The sequence below is a fragment of the Arachis stenosperma genome, chromosome 8 (assembly GCF_014773155.1).
Source record: "Arachis stenosperma cultivar V10309 chromosome 8, arast.V10309.gnm1.PFL2, whole genome shotgun sequence".
Classification (NCBI taxonomy): domain Eukaryota; kingdom Viridiplantae; phylum Streptophyta; class Magnoliopsida; order Fabales; family Fabaceae; genus Arachis; species Arachis stenosperma.
In genome coordinates, this window is record NC_080384.1 from 35,871,576 (window position 1) to 35,888,986 (window position 17,411).

General features: G+C 33.2%; 3 protein-coding genes across 3 annotated transcripts; all 3 read right to left on the reverse strand.

Moving 5' to 3' along the window:
* Positions 1-1,388: 1,388 nt before the first annotated feature.
* LOC130946899 (heavy metal-associated isoprenylated plant protein 28) lies at positions 1,389-2,494 on the reverse strand. The gene is made up of 3 exons (XM_057875793.1): positions 2,391-2,494; positions 1,918-1,993; positions 1,389-1,813 (listed from the first exon to the last, which is right to left on the reverse strand). Exons 1-3 carry the CDS (start codon positions 2,394-2,396, stop codon positions 1,464-1,466), a joined length of 432 nt encoding a protein of 143 aa, XP_057731776.1. The 5' UTR covers positions 2,397-2,494; the 3' UTR covers positions 1,389-1,463.
* Positions 2,495-3,991: 1,497 nt separating this feature from the next.
* Positions 3,992-8,171, reverse strand: LOC130945887 (uncharacterized; the record flags this gene model as incomplete). The annotated part of the gene is made up of 2 exons (XM_057874582.1): positions 6,137-8,171; positions 3,992-4,371 (listed from the first exon to the last, which is right to left on the reverse strand). Coding segments are annotated over exons 1-2 (2,415 nt in total), but the record flags the coding sequence as incomplete, so codon positions are not given.
* Positions 8,172-11,312: 3,141 nt separating this feature from the next.
* LOC130943281 (uncharacterized) lies at positions 11,313-14,621 on the reverse strand. Its single transcript, XM_057871074.1, has 4 exons — positions 12,811-14,621; positions 12,044-12,526; positions 11,689-11,861; positions 11,313-11,600 (listed from the first exon to the last, which is right to left on the reverse strand). The coding sequence occupies exons 1-4, from the start codon at positions 14,558-14,560 to the stop codon at positions 11,415-11,417; spliced, it is 2,592 nt and encodes an 863-aa protein (XP_057727057.1). The 5' UTR covers positions 14,561-14,621; the 3' UTR covers positions 11,313-11,414.
* Positions 14,622-17,411: the final 2,790 nt, after the last annotated feature.

The window sequence follows — 17,411 nt, forward strand, 5'->3', positions numbered from 1 at the left end:
AAACTTTCTATAAATAATCTTACCTAACTTTATTTGGACCAAAAAAAATAATCCTCTTCATTTTGTCATCTATTAATTGTATAGATAACTTAGTAATTTTGTTTATATATATAATAATGCATGAATACATCATGAGATCATGAGATGAAAGAATAATCCAACCATGAAAAGATGATAACTACCAAATTAGGAAACTCCATAACTTAGATATTTTGTTTGGGCTTTTACTTGTTTTGGGTTATATATTGGGTTGATCGCCCAAAAATAAAAAAGCAATAAAAAACAAACAATCCTATTAGCTATTAAGTGAACAATGAAAATTACGAATAATGGACTGTGTTTTTAACTCCAATATTCAGATAATATTAAATAATTAAAAAATTGATTTTAATTTTAATTTTAATTTTATATTTTTTTAATTTGTTATTCGAATTATTTACTATATGCATTGTTTCTTATATTTTCTCAAAAATAATACGTTGGGGTAAAAAAATAAAATAAAAAAGAAGAAATCTTAATAACTTGCTTGTATAATTATCCACGCCTAAGTATAACATCAATAAAATAAATAATAAAAATTATACCAAAAAAAATAAATAATAAGAAACAATAATTATATCATCAAGAAAGAAAACACTAATGAACCTGGAAACGTGACATTCTAAACAAAAAAACTGTGTGGGTTTTGAGAGCAAATGAATTCTTTTGCATTGTGTCATTTTTTTTTTGGGTGACTTTGCATTGTGTCATTTATTTTACTAGTTTGGTGTTAGTTTTATTTTAAAATCTAGGATTTAGGATTTTAGGACACAAGGTTTAAAAAGATTTAGAATTTTACTTTACTAATCTTTTTAAAATTTAAATTAAAAATAATAATAAATCTATAATGCTGATGTGGAAGACAATTAATTGATTAGACTAAGAACAGTGACTTGCTTTCGGAACATATAAAAATTTCTCTTATAAGCAAAGAGATAATCATGGAAAAAGAATCATCACAAAGTATAGAAAGAAATTAAATGAAACTATACAAAAATCTTACAACATCAACCCTTAATTATATATAATGCTCATCATAACTTGGTTAATTAATTATACTAAAATAATGTAAGTTGACTTTATTTATGATGGACTCCATCATCATTATTCGTCAACTCTAATACATGCAATTATACAAGTTGAAGCCACTTCCCCCACATATATATATATGCACAAAAGTAGTTGCATATAATTGCATTGGCATTAATTGTGAAAGAAGCAAAGATAGATTCATGAATAGTATGTATCAAATTCTTTAAAGTAATATTAATACATTCATAATATAATGGTACCAAATAGTTTAATGGTACATAATTAAAAAGAAAATTAATAATAAGCAAGATGGGTGATCATAGTACATTATTATTTTATATATATTACATAATACACTATTACTTTGATTGGTACGAGTTTGATATAAATGATCACATAATAGAACAAGCATGAGGATTGTCATCACTAAAAGTAGCACCAGTTTGACGGGTAATGATAGAAGATTGAGAAGGGTAATTATAATAGCGAGGATCACTACTATCATAGCCATGCTTGTAGTAATTGTAAGATGAGGAAGGTTGAGATGCATAGTAGTTGATAGGGCCATTGCAATGGTGTTGCTGAACCAAATATTGGTCATCAACATTGGTGCTGTATGGAACCTGCCATAGCTCGGCTCGCCGGCCGGTTTTCCGAACCGTCTTTAGAACCTTCTTTTGGTCAGCCCAGCCATTCACTGTCACCTTTTGCAAACTCATGTCTATTTCAATGCTATCCACACCTAATTATATTAACAAAAAAAAAACTTATTGGAAACTAGTTAAGTACACATGTTTTAATTTGCTTGGCAATTAATTAACTAGTTAAGCTTTGAATATAGGATACCTTTGAGTTTTTGAAGTGAACTTTTCACCTTGTTCTCACATCCAGGGCAATCCATGTGTACTCTAAGTTCTATGATCTGAGAAAAATATAAGATACAAAAAGGAAAAAAATTTGGTTTCAATATCTTCATGGAAATGCATGTGGAATCCAATTTTGATATATTGTTGATATGATATATAGTATTTAATCATTCATTTTTTTACAACATTTTTTATGACGAAATGACCATATAAAAATTGGATTATGCTATATGTAAATCAAAATCAGCCACCAGTATAAAATACAAATTGAAATATAAATATATATTAAAAATAAATTAAATCACACATATATTAATACAAAAATACATTAGTAGCTAATTTTAATATATAAATAGTATTTTTTATAAAAAAATTATACCGAAATTAAGTTAAATCAATTACACACATATATATGTGATGAAATAACGATAGAAAGAAAGTGGTGTAGGTTACCGTCATTTTGTTCTTGTTGAGGTTGAAATGAAATCACTTGAACAATATTGATGAATATCTTTGTGAACGTTTCTATGTAAAATTAAATGCAAACAACAACGATAAGATTTTGGCTCTTTGGTGCTGGTTAGCTGAATACAAATGTATAAATATATAGTGGAGATTCATTCCATCATGGGGTGCCTCATCTTTGCTCATAACTTGAATGGGTTCATTATTTTATTAATTTTGTCCATTATTCATCACCGACTTTTAAATGTTAGTCATGGAACTTTGAGGCATTTTGGGAAAGCGTAGCTGCTTTATTCATGGAGCAAATACCTCAAATATCACATGTAACGCTGCTCAAGTTATCAATCATAATTCATATGCAAGTTTTGACTATTTATTTATTTAATTTTTTATAAGAACAAACAATAATATAATGATATCATTTGCCTCCCCTTTAATTTGGTAGCTCAAATAGTTAGTGGTGTTTGTTATTTTATTGTTATTATAATTTTATTCAACAATTAGTTCTGGGTTGAAAACCGACAAAGCTAGTAGTATAATAATTTTGATATAAAACTCTCTTAAGAAAACTTGAACGAGAATCATGTGTGTCTGGTTTTTCGGCACAGCCCCATGTTCATGAAAATTAATCTCACATCCCCATGCCATTACATGGTATTTCCACATAAAATCAAATATATTAATGTATTATTAACATGAAAACTAAATAGACATGATATTAATTTTCACTAGGATTTGAATAAATTCAATAAACATAAGAAAAGAAAAATAATTTTGATACATACACACTACTAGAATTTACATTTTTAAGAGCGACTTTTTTCCGACGAATTTTTTGTTGAATAAAATATCCATGTAGTTACGACTTTCCAGAATTGTCACCATTTTAAATTTACCTTATATTTATAGCTGCGACAACAAGAAAGAACCCTATACATGTCAAAATAAAAAACAAGAAAGAACCCTGCCAATTTATCTCAGATTAAATATGTATTATCAACTTGTTTCAATCAGCACATTTTAACTACAAATGTTTTTTTTTTCCCTCAGATCCAAATGCTTCTGGAGGAAGGTCATGATATCAGTAACAAAAATAACTGCCAAGTACCTTTCTAGATCAAGAAAGCAAACCTAAATATTAAACAGATCCCAACATTTCAGGACTAGGTGGTTGTCTCTGTGCACTGTAGAACAGCCCCTAGATGAACCATTTATTCAAGTCTGGCCTTAACCTGAGTTCATGCTCAGTATTTAACTAGCATAGTAGCATGCATTATGAAACAATATTAAATCAGATTGAACTTAGAAAGAAAAAGCACCTTAACTTCAATGAGTTGGTTTCCTTGCAAGAGCTCTAAAACATATCAACTTTGTCATGTTCCCATGTTCTTGCAAGAGATCAATTGGCTGAGGCTGGTTGTTCTAAAATAAGAATAATAGCTTTGTCAAAGATATTGGTGACCAAACAAGAGTACTAGACAGTGTCCAGTTAACTTACCAGAGATTTTATCGGCAAAACCAAGAATCTGAAACAGCTCTATGGATTGCTTGTGCTGTGCAGCGATTTTGAGAAGCTTTAATACTTCATGTTCATCAAAAGAAGCGGCTAATCCATAAATTGACAAAAACATCAGGAAACCCAGAACCACCAAAGAATTTTCAGCACTTGCTGTCATGTTAGCTTTCAGATCAAGTGCAAGCTCCATTGCCTCTTCTCTAACATGAGGTTTAATATGTGGTGAGATTCTCATCAGCTGTTCAAGCAGAAAAACATGGCTATCATCAATAGTAACAACTTTGACTCCATTTTTACAATGGGAAACTATTGGATCCTTAATTATATCTAAAATGAGTTTTGCTGGATCTGATGAGGACTGAAGATGAACTAAAATGTCATTGCCAGGATTTGTTGGCTCATCTACCAAAAGCTCCAAAGTTCTTCCATCAATAGTAGGACTTGATTGATTATCTGTATAGTGTGCAATAACATATTTAGCTAGCAGAAGTCATAGGTGACAGTAGGAAAGCCACTTTATACTAATATTAAAAGCAGTTTCATAATAGCATTATAACTGAATCACTAAAAGTTTCAACCAATATTGTGACTCATTTCCATAAACCAATTACCAAACTTTAGAAACAATAAAACTACATTACTGCAGAAATATATTTCTTGTTGTGTCATGAATCATACTATGAAGTTATGAGAAATAGTGATAGAACGGAAAGTGAGACAAGAGACATAAGTAACAGAGAATCAATTTGGTTTTATATCAGGTAGATCCACCACTGAAGCCTGTTAAGAAGGATGATGGAGAAGTATCATAGTAATAAAAGAGATCTACATATGGTGTTTATTGATTTGAAGAAAACGTATGATAAGGGGTCAAGGGAGATCTTATAGAAGGTTTTAGAAAGGAAGAGAGTAAGAATCGCGTATATTCGTGCAATTAAAGACATGTATGATGAGACTACAACTAGTGTCAAGACTCAAAGTGGTGTAACAGAAAAATTTTCTATTGACATAGTATTACACTAAGAATCATCCTTAAATTCATACATTTTTACATTAGTCTTAGAAGTACTCATAGAGCATATCCAAGAATCTGTGCCATGATGCATGCTTTTTTTCGATGATACTGTTCTCATGGGAGAGTCAAGGAAATACCTAAATAAGAAGTTGAATTTATAAAAAGAAACTCTAGAAGTGTATAGTCTGCGCATAAACCGTAGCAAGACGAAATATATAAAATGTAAGTTCGGCCACCGAAAAGAAAATCCTAATACAAAGATAAGATTAGAAAAAACATCCTACGAAAAATTAAAAGCTTTAAGTATCTTGGGTGCATCATACAGGATAATGAAGAGATTGAACATTATGTAAATCATAGGATCAAGATCCAAGCAGGTGGTCAAAATAGCGGAGTGCGACTGATTTTATATGTGACAAAAAAGTACTTTTAAAACTTAAAAGTAAATTCTATTGCATTGCTATCAGACATGCTATGCTTTATGGTGCAAAGTGTTGGACGGCCAAAGGGGAGCATGAACAGAAGTTAAGTATGACAGAAATAAAGATGTTGAGATGGATGAGTAGTCATATGCAATTAGATAGAATAAGGACTGAAGATATAAGACAGAGAATTGGAGTAGCACCTATTGTGAAAAAGATGGTAGAATCACGTTTCAGGTGGTTTGGACATATAAGAAGAAGACCAACATAGTACTAAATCAGAAAATGTGGATGAAATGGAAAATGGAAAATGGATAAGGAGTGAAAGGTAGAAGAAGACCTAGAAAAATTATCCATGAAGTGGTCAAACAAAATCTACATATAAACAATCTCTTTGTAGACATAATACATGATAGAGCTCAATAGTATCGTTTGATCCATGTAATCAACCCCACCTAATGGACAAGGCTTTGTTGCTGCTGTGATTGTTGTCATGATGTTAAATTGCTTCACAAAGCATTCTGCATGACGTTTTAGATTTTAAGAGCCTCCTTAAGGTTAAAAAGAAGGAAAACAGTATAACTCTGATTAGTAGGAATTTTAGTTTGAGAATAAATGTTCAGGGACAGGAAAACCAAACAAGCCTATCAATTTGACTAAGAGATTAATCTGAATAAAGATACTTCAAATAAAATAGATACAGATCAGGTGAATAAAATATCAAACTCATTATATGAAACCGATGAAATGATCATGTTCCAACTAAAAACAGCATATTTACCCTGTAGTTTTTCTTCTTGGATTGATTTTTTCTTCTTTCTAGTGGGAGATGATTTTTTTAATGCTTCATATTGTGATTTGTTCAACTTAAATTCCTTATAGATTCCTTCAAAATGATTCTTCTTTGACTCAAGATCTCTTGCTTTATCTTCGACCTCTTTCTGCTTCAACTTGAGCTCATTCAGTTGCTCTTCAAACTGCTTCCATTTTGTCTCGAGATCTTTTGCTTGTACCTCAAGTTCAATCCCTTTTGACTTGAGCTCCTCCATCAGGCCTTCATATTGCTTCTCTTTTGAATTGAGCTCCATTACTTGGCCTTCAGATTGCACCTCTTTCGCAAGAAGTTCCTTCAATTTACCTTCAAAATGCTTCTTCTTTGATTCAAGCACCTCCACTTGACCTTCAAACTCTCTCTCCCTTGATTCAAGCTCCTTTACTCGCCCTTCAATTTGCTTCTCTTTTGAATTGAGTTTCTCTACTTGTTCTTCATATTGCCTCTCTTTTAATAGAAGCTCCTTTTCTCGTCCATCAATGTACTTCTCCTTCGACTCAAACTCCTCCAATTGTGCTATAAATAGCTTTCCTTTAGACTCAAGCTCCTTGATATGTCCTTCATGTTTCTTCTTCATTGACCCAATCTCCTTTACCAGAGCATCCTGATTTGTTTTTGAAGGCATTATCTCATGCAACTTCTCCCTTTCTAAGTGCAGTACCTTAGCTTGTTCAACAATTAATTTCCGCATTGCACCAAGCTCTTCCTCTTTGTTCATAAGTTCCTTATTATGCTCAGAAATTTTATTCAAAAGAGCCGTGAGTTCCTCTTCCTTCCTTTCACGGTTTTCAATCATGTTGTCCAGTGCTTGATGAAATTCTGTCTGTTCAGTCATGAGCTCATTTTTGCACTCTTTAATCACGTCCTCTATCAAACTTATTTGTGCTTCCTTTTCAAAAATTTGATCATCGTATTCTTCAATTTCCTTCTGCATTTTTTTGTGAACTTTATCGCGTTTACTGATCACCTCCTGTGCCATTTTAACTTCTGTAGTATATTGTTTCTCCTTTAATCTCAAATGCTTCTCGCATTCGATGATCAGCTTCTGGATGGACTTGAGCTGCTCTCCCTTTGCTTCAAACTCTTTGTTGCATATTTCAGTGCATCTTTTGGTGGCTCCATATGCTCTCCTTTTAATTTGATTCGATGCTACCTGTTCTGCCGTGAGCTCCTTCTCACAGTTCTCAATCATGCTCTCCATCAAACTAAACTGTGCTTCCTTTTCAAGTATTGCATCATCGTGTTCTTTAATTTCCCTCTGCATTTTCTTGTGAACATCATTCCGCTCACTGATCACTTTCAATGTCATTTCAACTTCCCTGATACATTGTTTCTCCTTTGACCTCAAATGCCTATTACATTCAATAATCAGCTTCTGCATGGACTTGAGCTGCTTTTCTTTTCTTCTAAAGTCGTTATTGCGCCTTTTAATGCGTCTTAGGATTGCTACATATTCTCTCTTCTTCACGTCAAGATCCAAGGAATATGAATTAAGTTGTCCTTGAATAGAATTAACTAGTTTCCTCTTATTTTGAAGCTCGTCCGATAGCTCCTCAATATCTCTCTTGAAGGAGAACAATCTCTTCTCTTCAACTTGTCTCTTCATTTGGCATTCTTCAATAGGATATAGAACCAATTCATGTTCCTTCTCTACCAAATCCTGTTCAGCATTGGTAGACTCCTGAACTAACTTGACCGGATCCTCCATTACCTGGGAAACAGGAGTAACATCACCGCCATCATAGTCCTCAACATTACTTTTTCCAGAATCTTCATTGTTCATTGATGATGTATCTGAATCTGAGAGTTTCGACCTCTTAACCGAAGGGTGCAAGTAATCAAACTTATCCTGTTCTAGCTGTCTCTTCTTGCTATCATAGGTATTGTTGCTACATGTTCCCATACTGGTATTCAATAACATTAACTGTAATTGTTCAGCATCCTCCCTACCCACTCTATCTCCATCTGAATCCTCAAACCCCATTTCTCAATTATATAAAGTTCTTGAACTTGGGAATATATGCATGCACATCAAATGTGATCCTGGCAAAAAAGGGGAAAATTATAAAGAACAAAAAACTTATTCATCAATGAATGATGCCTATAATAACACTCAAAATATCATTAATTACATCGCAAAAGAGAGCAAATAAATACTGCATTATTGATGGCCACTCACTTATCTATATATCTATTTTTTCACCTCACCAATAATTTTTCAACGAATGCTCCATCCAAAATTTAAGAGGATAAATAACTGTCGGATCAGAAACTGCTCTTTCCGTTTCTTCCATTCTCCTTTTTTTTTTCTCTTCTCTACCCATTAGATAGTGCCAATTTTTAAGTTAAACAATATTAAAACGAAAATTTTTATCAATTAACCAATAATAACAAACAAAAAAGAGATAATCACCATGACAGCATCCCGTTACTGTAATTGAGACACAGAGAAAGGGCATTGTTTGAGACATGCATGATGAAATACAAGGAACGAAAGTTGAAATTAGAAGAAAAAAATTACGTTAAAGGAGGGAAGAGTAGAAGAGGAAGGTGAAAAGGGAAAAGAGAAGGTGCAAACCTGAGCTTTGAGTGTTAACCGCTTCAAACAACACACAGAGTGCGTTTCAGTGAAAAACTGAAAATACTAATAGCATGCACATAAGAGACCTGAGAGCACAGCGTCTTATTTATTTATTTATTTCCTAGAGAGAAGGTAGAGGGTCTTATTTATTTAACTGTTAAGTGCGTAGCGGGTATTTACTATTTAGATCTCACGTAATCTAAATAAGATCACTCATCAAATTCAATCTAGAAAGATAAAAATGCAACAATTTGGATTAGATTAAATCTCATTTTAATAAACTGAACCGATCAAATTAAATTTTTGACCCACTTTTTGAAATTCAATTCAATTCAATTTACATAACATGATAATATGATATCATATGATATAATATTATATTTAATTTGTTTCTTTTTTTTGTCAAGATATTTAATTTGTTTCATATTATTATTATTATCTTATTGGTTTAGCAAATATATATTTTTGGTTTACAAAAAAGCCCAAAGGCCCAACAATACCCAAAAAGCAAAAACAGTTGGCACAAGTGTCAGCCTCCCTATAGGTTAAAAAGGATAGACTCCAGATATCTCTTTTCCTTTTGTTGAGATATCGCTGCAACCATTGCTTTAGAGTGCACTCGAATCACACTTTCCTGAACCCAGCGTCCAAGCAGTTTCCATTTTTATGCACACTCCCCACAGCTCAGCCATGGAAGCTCCGCAATGTTAGAGATGTTTATGGATAGGATTCAATTCATATATCTACGGACTACAGTATTTATTCGATTCCGATTCGAAAATTGCAGATATAAATCCGATCTGCAAAGTTATCAGATCGGATCGGATCAATCTGCACACTAATAAAATTGTGAATTTTATCTTCATGTAAGTTTCCGTATATCCACGTATAAATAAATAAGAATAAATAGTCATTTCTGACCATTAAAGATTTGAACAATTACAAAACTAATCATAAAAAATTTATATTGACATTGTATTCATGAAAAATATATATTATTTAACAAAAATATCCAATAATTAAATTATCATTCTTTTGTACAATTCCCAAATTGCCTTTTTAATTATCTTCTCCAAATCAACTCTTTAAATTTAAATTTTTATAATTAGTTTGGTCAGCGTTTAAATCTTTAATGGTCAGAAATAGCTATTTTCTCAATAAATAAATATTTTTTTATGTTTTATTTCAACTAATAATTATCATATATATTGTATTATTTTTATTTTTTTTAGTCTAAAATAGGGAGACTCGAACCCGCAACCTCTTAAGTGAATATGAAGAGACGATGCCATTTAAGCTATAACTTATTGGCTTGTATTATTTTAGTTTATTATGTAAGAAAAGTATGTTTAACATTATTCTAAGAGTAAACATATTTGAAAGAATAGGAAAAAAATGAACTTTATTGATTTTTTTTAATAAAAATAAGTTTTTAAAAATATTTTTGTGTTTTGCGGATATATCTGATATCCGATCCGCAAGTGTGTGGATCAGATCGGATCCAAACTTACAAGCTACGGATATGAAATCTGATGATTTTAGTGTGGATCGGATTAAATTTTGGCCATATCCAATCCAATCCAATTCTCGTTCACTCCTAAACCCCAAAACAATGTAAACCAATCTTATATAAATCACAATAAATTATAAACTTCCGTTCCAATAAATTATTTAAAGAATTTGATTTTGATGTACTATCATGATAAAACTATTTTATATGTGCATCTAATCATATAACATCACATTAACAAAAATAACTATATTTAACATTGACTGTGAATAATCATCTAAGAAAACAGTTGTAATTATACAATTGTGTAAAACATTTTACATTGTCAGTGTATTAAAATTAAACTCTTATTTAAATTATTCAAAATTATTAAACATAATTTATCAAATTTTTTAAAAATACAACTTTTGACTTAGAAGAGATTAATTTTTAATGTAAAAATATTATTGCTAATCTAACACTTATATTACAATTAACAATTTTTTTAAAAAAATAGTAATTTACATTAGCAATGTAAAAATTAATTTCAAGGTTTTAAAAAGCCATAGATAATGTTATCCAAATAGGGTTTTAAGCCTTTAGGAATACTTTTGAAATTGATCATTAAGGTGGTCTTCCAAATAGGTCTTTTTCACTATACTTTTTCAATTTGGCAATTGAACAGAGGTCAGAGGTAATGAGGTGCATATTTTGAAGAGTTCAAAATAGAGAATCGATTTACACTACATTTTCCTTAGTTATTACTAGAGATATTATTTATTATTTATTCTTGCCCTTGGTGACCAAACAAAGAGGCAAGAAAAAAACATATTAACTATTCTCTGATTAATAAAATAATTTGAATACATGGGACTAATGTTTCTGAAACAGTGAAATTGAATAACTTTTAGTAATAGAGATAAAGGGAATCAATAATAATCAACAAATTGAGGAATTAATAAACTAAATAAAGCATTATACATTGTAGCTGACATTCTAAGCTCCAAATAGAGCAAAATGACATGAACAAAATAAAGTTAGCAAATAATGGAGGAATATTCACTCTTACAATTTTTTTCTTGCCAGACAGGTTAATATCAAATAGTAAGAACACAGTTATCTTATTTACCCCATTTTTTTACTACCACGTTTCTTTACTACAGGTCCAAGCAATGTTGGAAGAAAGCCATGATATCAGAAACAATACTACTTGCTTTGAATCTTTCTAGCTCAAGAATGCGATTTAGAATCACCTTGAGTAAATCCTCATGTTGTAATTTGTTCTCTGACATGCACCGCAGAACATTTCCTAGACCATCAATTTCTTTATCCATGGCCTTAACCTGAATTCACATTCAGCAATAAAATTGTCAACTTATTGTATTGTATTGTAATGAAATAGAACTTGTATAGGAAAAAAGATAAAGGAACCTTCATCTCAATGAACTTAGTTTTGTTGCAGCTGTTTTCACAAATCAACTTTGCTTTGTTCACATGTGCTTCAAGGAGATGAATTGGTTGATACTTCTCTTCCAACTTATATGCACAGATGAATCTAACAGCTTCAATGTGCTTCTCGTTCTTTATAAGATTCTCGATCAAATCTGCGAGACACAAGAACACTGCTAGTTTCATCAACATGAACTAAACTTAGTCGACTCCTTGTAGTGCTGATAGATTAGTAAGAAATTAACATGATCAAATTTAAAAAGAAAGTGATTAACATTTACCCAAGATATGAGGAGAGATAATGGTGACTAAACAAGAAAGTTTTCAACCAACATACCAAAGATTTTACCCTTAAGACCGAGCATCTGGAAGAGCTCTACCGCTTGCTTGTGCTGAGAAATGATTTCAAAATGCTTAAAAACTTCATCTGCATTGAAAGAAGAAACTAGTCCATAAGCGGACAAAATCTGCAGGAAACCAAGAACCATATTTGGATTTTCAATATTTCTTGTCATGCTAGCTTTCATATTGAGGGCAAGCTCCATCGCCTCGTCTCTGACATGAGGTTTGATATGTGGTGATAGTTGAATCAGCTGTTGAAGAAGGAAGATTTGGCTTTCATCAATGGCTATAACTTCATCTTCCATCTTACAATGCGGAACTATAGGATTCTTCAATATATTCAAAATGAGTTTTGCAGGATCTGGGCAGGACCGGAGTTGAGCTAAAACTTCATTGTCACACGACTCGAGTTCATTCATTTGCTCATTTGCGAGAGACTGCAAACTTCTTCCATCACTGGGAGAACTTGGCTGATTATCTGTGCAATGTGCAACAGTATATTTAGCATAATAAATTATAATGATGCCATGAATTTAGAAAAAAACAGAGAATAAATATTTACATAAAAATATCACAATTTGCTTGGCTATATATGTAAAAAAAACAAAGCATACTTTCAATTTGACTAAGACATACAACCTTAACCTGATTAAAGATAACTTTAATAAAACAGACAGATAAGATGAATAGAGATATCAAAAACATAAAAAAGAAACAGTTGAAATGATAGTTTTAACTAATTATAAGCACAAGCACATTTACCCTGTTCTTTTTTCACTTCGTACGATTTTTCTACTGCTTTGTATTGCTTCCTTTGAAACTCAAGTTCCTTCAGTCGTCCTTCAAAATGATTGTTTTTGGATTCAAGATCTTTTACTTTGCCATCAAGCTGCTTCTCTTTTGACTTCAGTTCCTTCAGTTGTATTTCAAACATCACCTTTTCCAATTTGAACTTTTTCATTTGTTGTGCAAGCATCTGTTTTTTCAACTCAAGTTCCTTTGTCTGTTCTTCAAACTTATTCTCTTTTGACTTAAGTTCCTCCACTTGGCTTTCGAGTAATGCCTCCTTTAATTGGTGCTCCTTCAATTTACCCTCAAAATTCTTCAGTCTTGATTCATGCACCTCTAATTCAGCATCAAATTCCTTCTTCTTCGCTGTCAGCTCCTTTACTTGACCATCATATTGCTTCTTTTTCAATACAAACTCATTTTCTCGTCCTATAAGTTGCTTTTCCTTCAAGTCAAACTCCTTTCTGTGTTCTTCAAACTGATTCTCTTTGCACTTAAGCTCCTGCACTTGCCTTTCAATTTGCTTCTCTTTCAATTGGAGCTCCTTCAGTTCACATTCGAACTTGTTCCTGCTTGACTTAAGCTCTTGCACTTGACCTTCAAACTCCTCCTCTCTTTCCCTAAGCTGCTTCACTTTACAACTAAATTGCTTCTCTTTTGATTCAAATTCCTTTTCTCGTCCTTCAAATTTCCTCTCCTTTAACTCAAGGCCTTTCATTCGTTTTGCAAGTTGATTTTCGTTCACTTCAAGAACTTTGATCCGTTCTTCAAGTTGCTTTTTGGTTGACACAAATTGCTTGTCAGACTCTCTGAACAAGTCCCCTAGCAAATTGAGATGCACATCCATTTTGCAAATTTCGTCATCATATTCTTCAAGTTCCCTCTGCTTTTTCCTGTGAATTTCATCACGCTGCTCGACCACCTTATGCACCATGTCACATTCCATGGCACATTGTTCCTCTTTTAACTTCAAATGCTTCGCGCATTCAGCAATCAGCTTTTCGATGGAGCTGAGCTGCTCTTTCTTTGATTCAAATTCTATGTTGTGCCTTTTAATGCGCCGTTGGATTGCTTCACACTCACTCTTTTTAAGGTCAAGATCTCGGGTATATGAATTCAGTTCTCCTTGAATAGTATCAACTTGTGCCTTTCTTTCAGGCTCTTCACATAGCACCTTATTACCTCCGTCTACGGAGCACGATTGACATTTTGTTATCTGAAACTGATCAGGCTTTTTCTCTACCAAATCTAGTTCAGCAAAAGCTTTAGAAAATTCCGAACCACTGCCTGAATTTTTCCTCTTCTCTTCCACGAAAGATGGGGAAACACCCTTGTTTTCAACCACCCTTCTCACAATCTTAAACGATGGCTTCTTCTTTTTCTGAGAATCAGGATCCTCTACATTCTGCTCACTTATCCCAGGGACTGGCACTGTTTTGTTTGATGCATCCGAATCCAAGACTTTCAGCTTCTTAACCAAAGATTGCAAGGGACTTTCAGCATCCAAATCTTGTTCTAGAAACCTCTTCTTATCAATAACACAGGAACCATCTTGAGTTGCTTCCTCAACTAGTTCTGAAAAAGCCGTCTTGCAAAAAGAGCTATCATACTTCCCGCTAGTGCTAGATGTTCTTGAACCATGATGCAATCTGAAACGTATTGGTGGTCTAGGGACCCCAGCAGCCACTTGATCCTCACAAACATGCTTGCCTTCTATGGACATTTTGTGTCTTTCAAAAGAGGCTTAGCTATCTCCTAATGGCAGTGATTTTGAACCAACTGCTATAAGCAACTTCACAGTACAAGAAATTAGGAAGATTTTACCATTTTGCAAGCCACATCACTTTGTAAGACACCTTAGAAATCAGTTTAACATGTTGATTTTTACCACTTTGCATGCCATGATTATAATTTATTGAACAGCACCCATGATCATCATCTTCATCATCATCTTACAACATTAGTAGATTAGAATCCAGAAGACCCATTATTCAAAAAACGAAAAGTGATTTGAGTCTGGTAATGGCATGCAGTCATGTTCAAAAACCTGGGGAATAAAAAAGTTTTTTTTTCCCCCTAAAAAAACAAAAAAAGATGAAATCTTTCAGTAATAAGTCAGTTCTAGGTCTTAATCTGAGCAGGAAAATATGGTTTAAACACAGAAAAAAAAAACACACACACACACCACCAAAAAAAGAGAGGGCAAACGTATGATCACAATAGACTGATAGGCCTTGGGGTATGGATAATGAGTACAAATCATTAAAATGATAATGTGAAATTAAAATAACAAATAAAAGGGGGAAAAGAGAGACTTACGTTACATAGACCGCAGTAGTAGTAGTAGTAGTACCTTGAAGTTGAAGAGCAAAAGTAGAAAAATGAAGATGAAAAGGCAAGCACCTTGCTTGATTGGTTTTCTAATTGAAGCAAAACAAAACAATGGAAACAGAGGAGAAGAAGGCTTCTTTCTTGTTTCTTGTTGAAAGGGGTGTGATTGTGAGGAGTGAGGAGAGTGAAAGGGTTTGCCTTGTTCACGAAGTCTCACGTCTCTACCACTGTTCAACTGCAAGCTATGTAGAGAAAGAGAAGCACCACTCTCTCCATTTTCCGAGTCTCCTGCTACGTTTTTTTTTTTTAATTTTTTTTTTTCCATTATTATTAGTATTTTTATTTATTTATTTTGGATAAATATCACAAGAAATAATGTTAGATAAAATTACCTGACAAATTTGGAAAGAATCAACGTGGCTTTTCAATTTTGAAACAGAGATGAGAATAGGTTAAAGTAATGTTATTATTTATTAGAGTGTTGCGTATTTAATGCTGTTATGGAAAAATTAAAACACAAATTGGTCTGAAGAAATAATTGAACAGTCTAGTTAGAGTATATAAATCGGACCTGCTACACATACAAGCATACAAGCAACCAAGTTGGCCCAGCCCAAACACGAATCACGCGCATGAAAGAGAGATAAGATGCCGCGTCCAAATCACGCGCTTAGCATTCGAACGGTTACGTATGGGAGACTCTTCCACTTCTTCCACTTCTTCCATTTCTCAAGGCACTTTCAAAACAACGAAACCATCTCATTTTCGAGCGAAAATCAACTTTCAAAATATAGAAATCGTAGTTCGAAAAGTGCATCAAAACACCATCAACCTCTCTGTGAAGAAGAATCTGAAGAAAAAACAAACCAAGAATACTCAACGTAAGTCCATTAAAATACTGTATATTTTACTTTTCTTCTACGTCGTTCTGCTAGGGTTTACTGTTACTGTTGCTTCTTTGTTATACGTCGTTCTTCTAAGTTATACGTCGTTCTTCTAAGTTCTACGTCGTTCTACGTTGTTATTCTAAGTTTTCCTGCTATTTTTGTTGATTTTTGGGGGTTTATTACGTAGATTCGGGGGTGTAAACTGCTTAACCTTGTAATGTGGCTTTATATTGAAGCATGGCTGAGTGATATCTGTCTGATATCTATATGGATGTATCTGAATAATATCTATGGGTGTATCTCACTGTAATCAATGGGTGTATCTTGTTTGACATCTTTGGGTGTATCTGAATAATATCTATGGTTGTATCTCACTGTTATGAATGGGTGTATCTTGCGAATATCTGGCTGTATCCGACTCATATATATGGGTGTATCTTACTGTTATCAATGGGTGTATCTTAATTGTTATCAATGGGTGTATTTGAGTCATATATATATGGGTGTATATTACTGATATCTTTGGGTGTATTTTTAGTTTCAGAGAAAATGGCAGCAAGAAACCAAACCAAAGACCTGAAATGTGCCACACATCTCCTGAATGATAAGTTCAGAAACATGACTGAGGAGAAGAAGGCAATTGTGAGGGATCTTGGATTCGGTGGGTTGATGCACATCCCACCACTGAGGGTGGATCACCAACTCTTAAGGGAGCTGGCCAAAAACTTCAAACTTGGGGAGAACAAACTGAAGACAGGGTATGGTTCTTTCCATATAACCCCAAAAAAAATAGGTGATGCGCTTGGCATCAATGCAACAGGTAATTAGCTCAAAATTATAGATGTATATTAAGTTGTTGCTTGGGTGTATATTAACCTGATGCTTGGGTGTATCTGAACTGACTTGGATGCTTTGTTGTCTTCCTTTTTGTAGGAGATCTATTTCCTGAGAAAGTTGACTATAAGAAACTTTCTGATGATGACAAAATAATTTATAGAAGATTCCAGGGTAAGACCCTCAAAAGTCTTACCGATGAAATGATGGAAATCGGCGTTGGCAACGAAGAGGAACGCCTGATGTTCAAGAGGATATTCATCCTCTACATACAGATGGCGTTCCTTTTGCCAACGACGATAAACAAAATATCGCCCGTGCACCTGGTCCCGATTTTTAATATGGAGGGCATAGAGGAGAGAAACTGGGGGGGCATGTTTTGACCTTCATGATCAGGGGCATAACAGACTACCAGGAGAAGAAGAAGAAGGCAATCAATGGCTGCCTCTTCGCCCTGATGATAATCTACTTTCACCTTTCAAAAAACAAACGCAAGAACAGGGTTGAAAGACCACCAAAGCC

Coding starts and splice junctions, on each gene's coding strand:
- LOC130943281 (XM_057871074.1), bottom strand. CDS start 14,560: ATGTCCATAGAAGGCAAGCATGTTTGTGAGGATCAAGTGGCTGCTGGG. Junction 12,527..12,810: donor CGAAGTGAAAAAAGAACAGG/GTAAATGTGCTT, acceptor CACATTGCACAG/ATAATCAGCCAAGTTCTCCC. Junction 11,862..12,043: donor TCTTAAGGGTAAAATCTTTG/GTATGTTGGTTG, acceptor TGTGTCTCGCAG/ATTTGATCGAGAATCTTATA.
- LOC130946899 (XM_057875793.1), bottom strand. Junction 1,814..1,917: donor TTCACTTCAAAAACTCAAAG/GTATCCTATATT, acceptor TAATATAATTAG/GTGTGGATAGCATTGAAATA.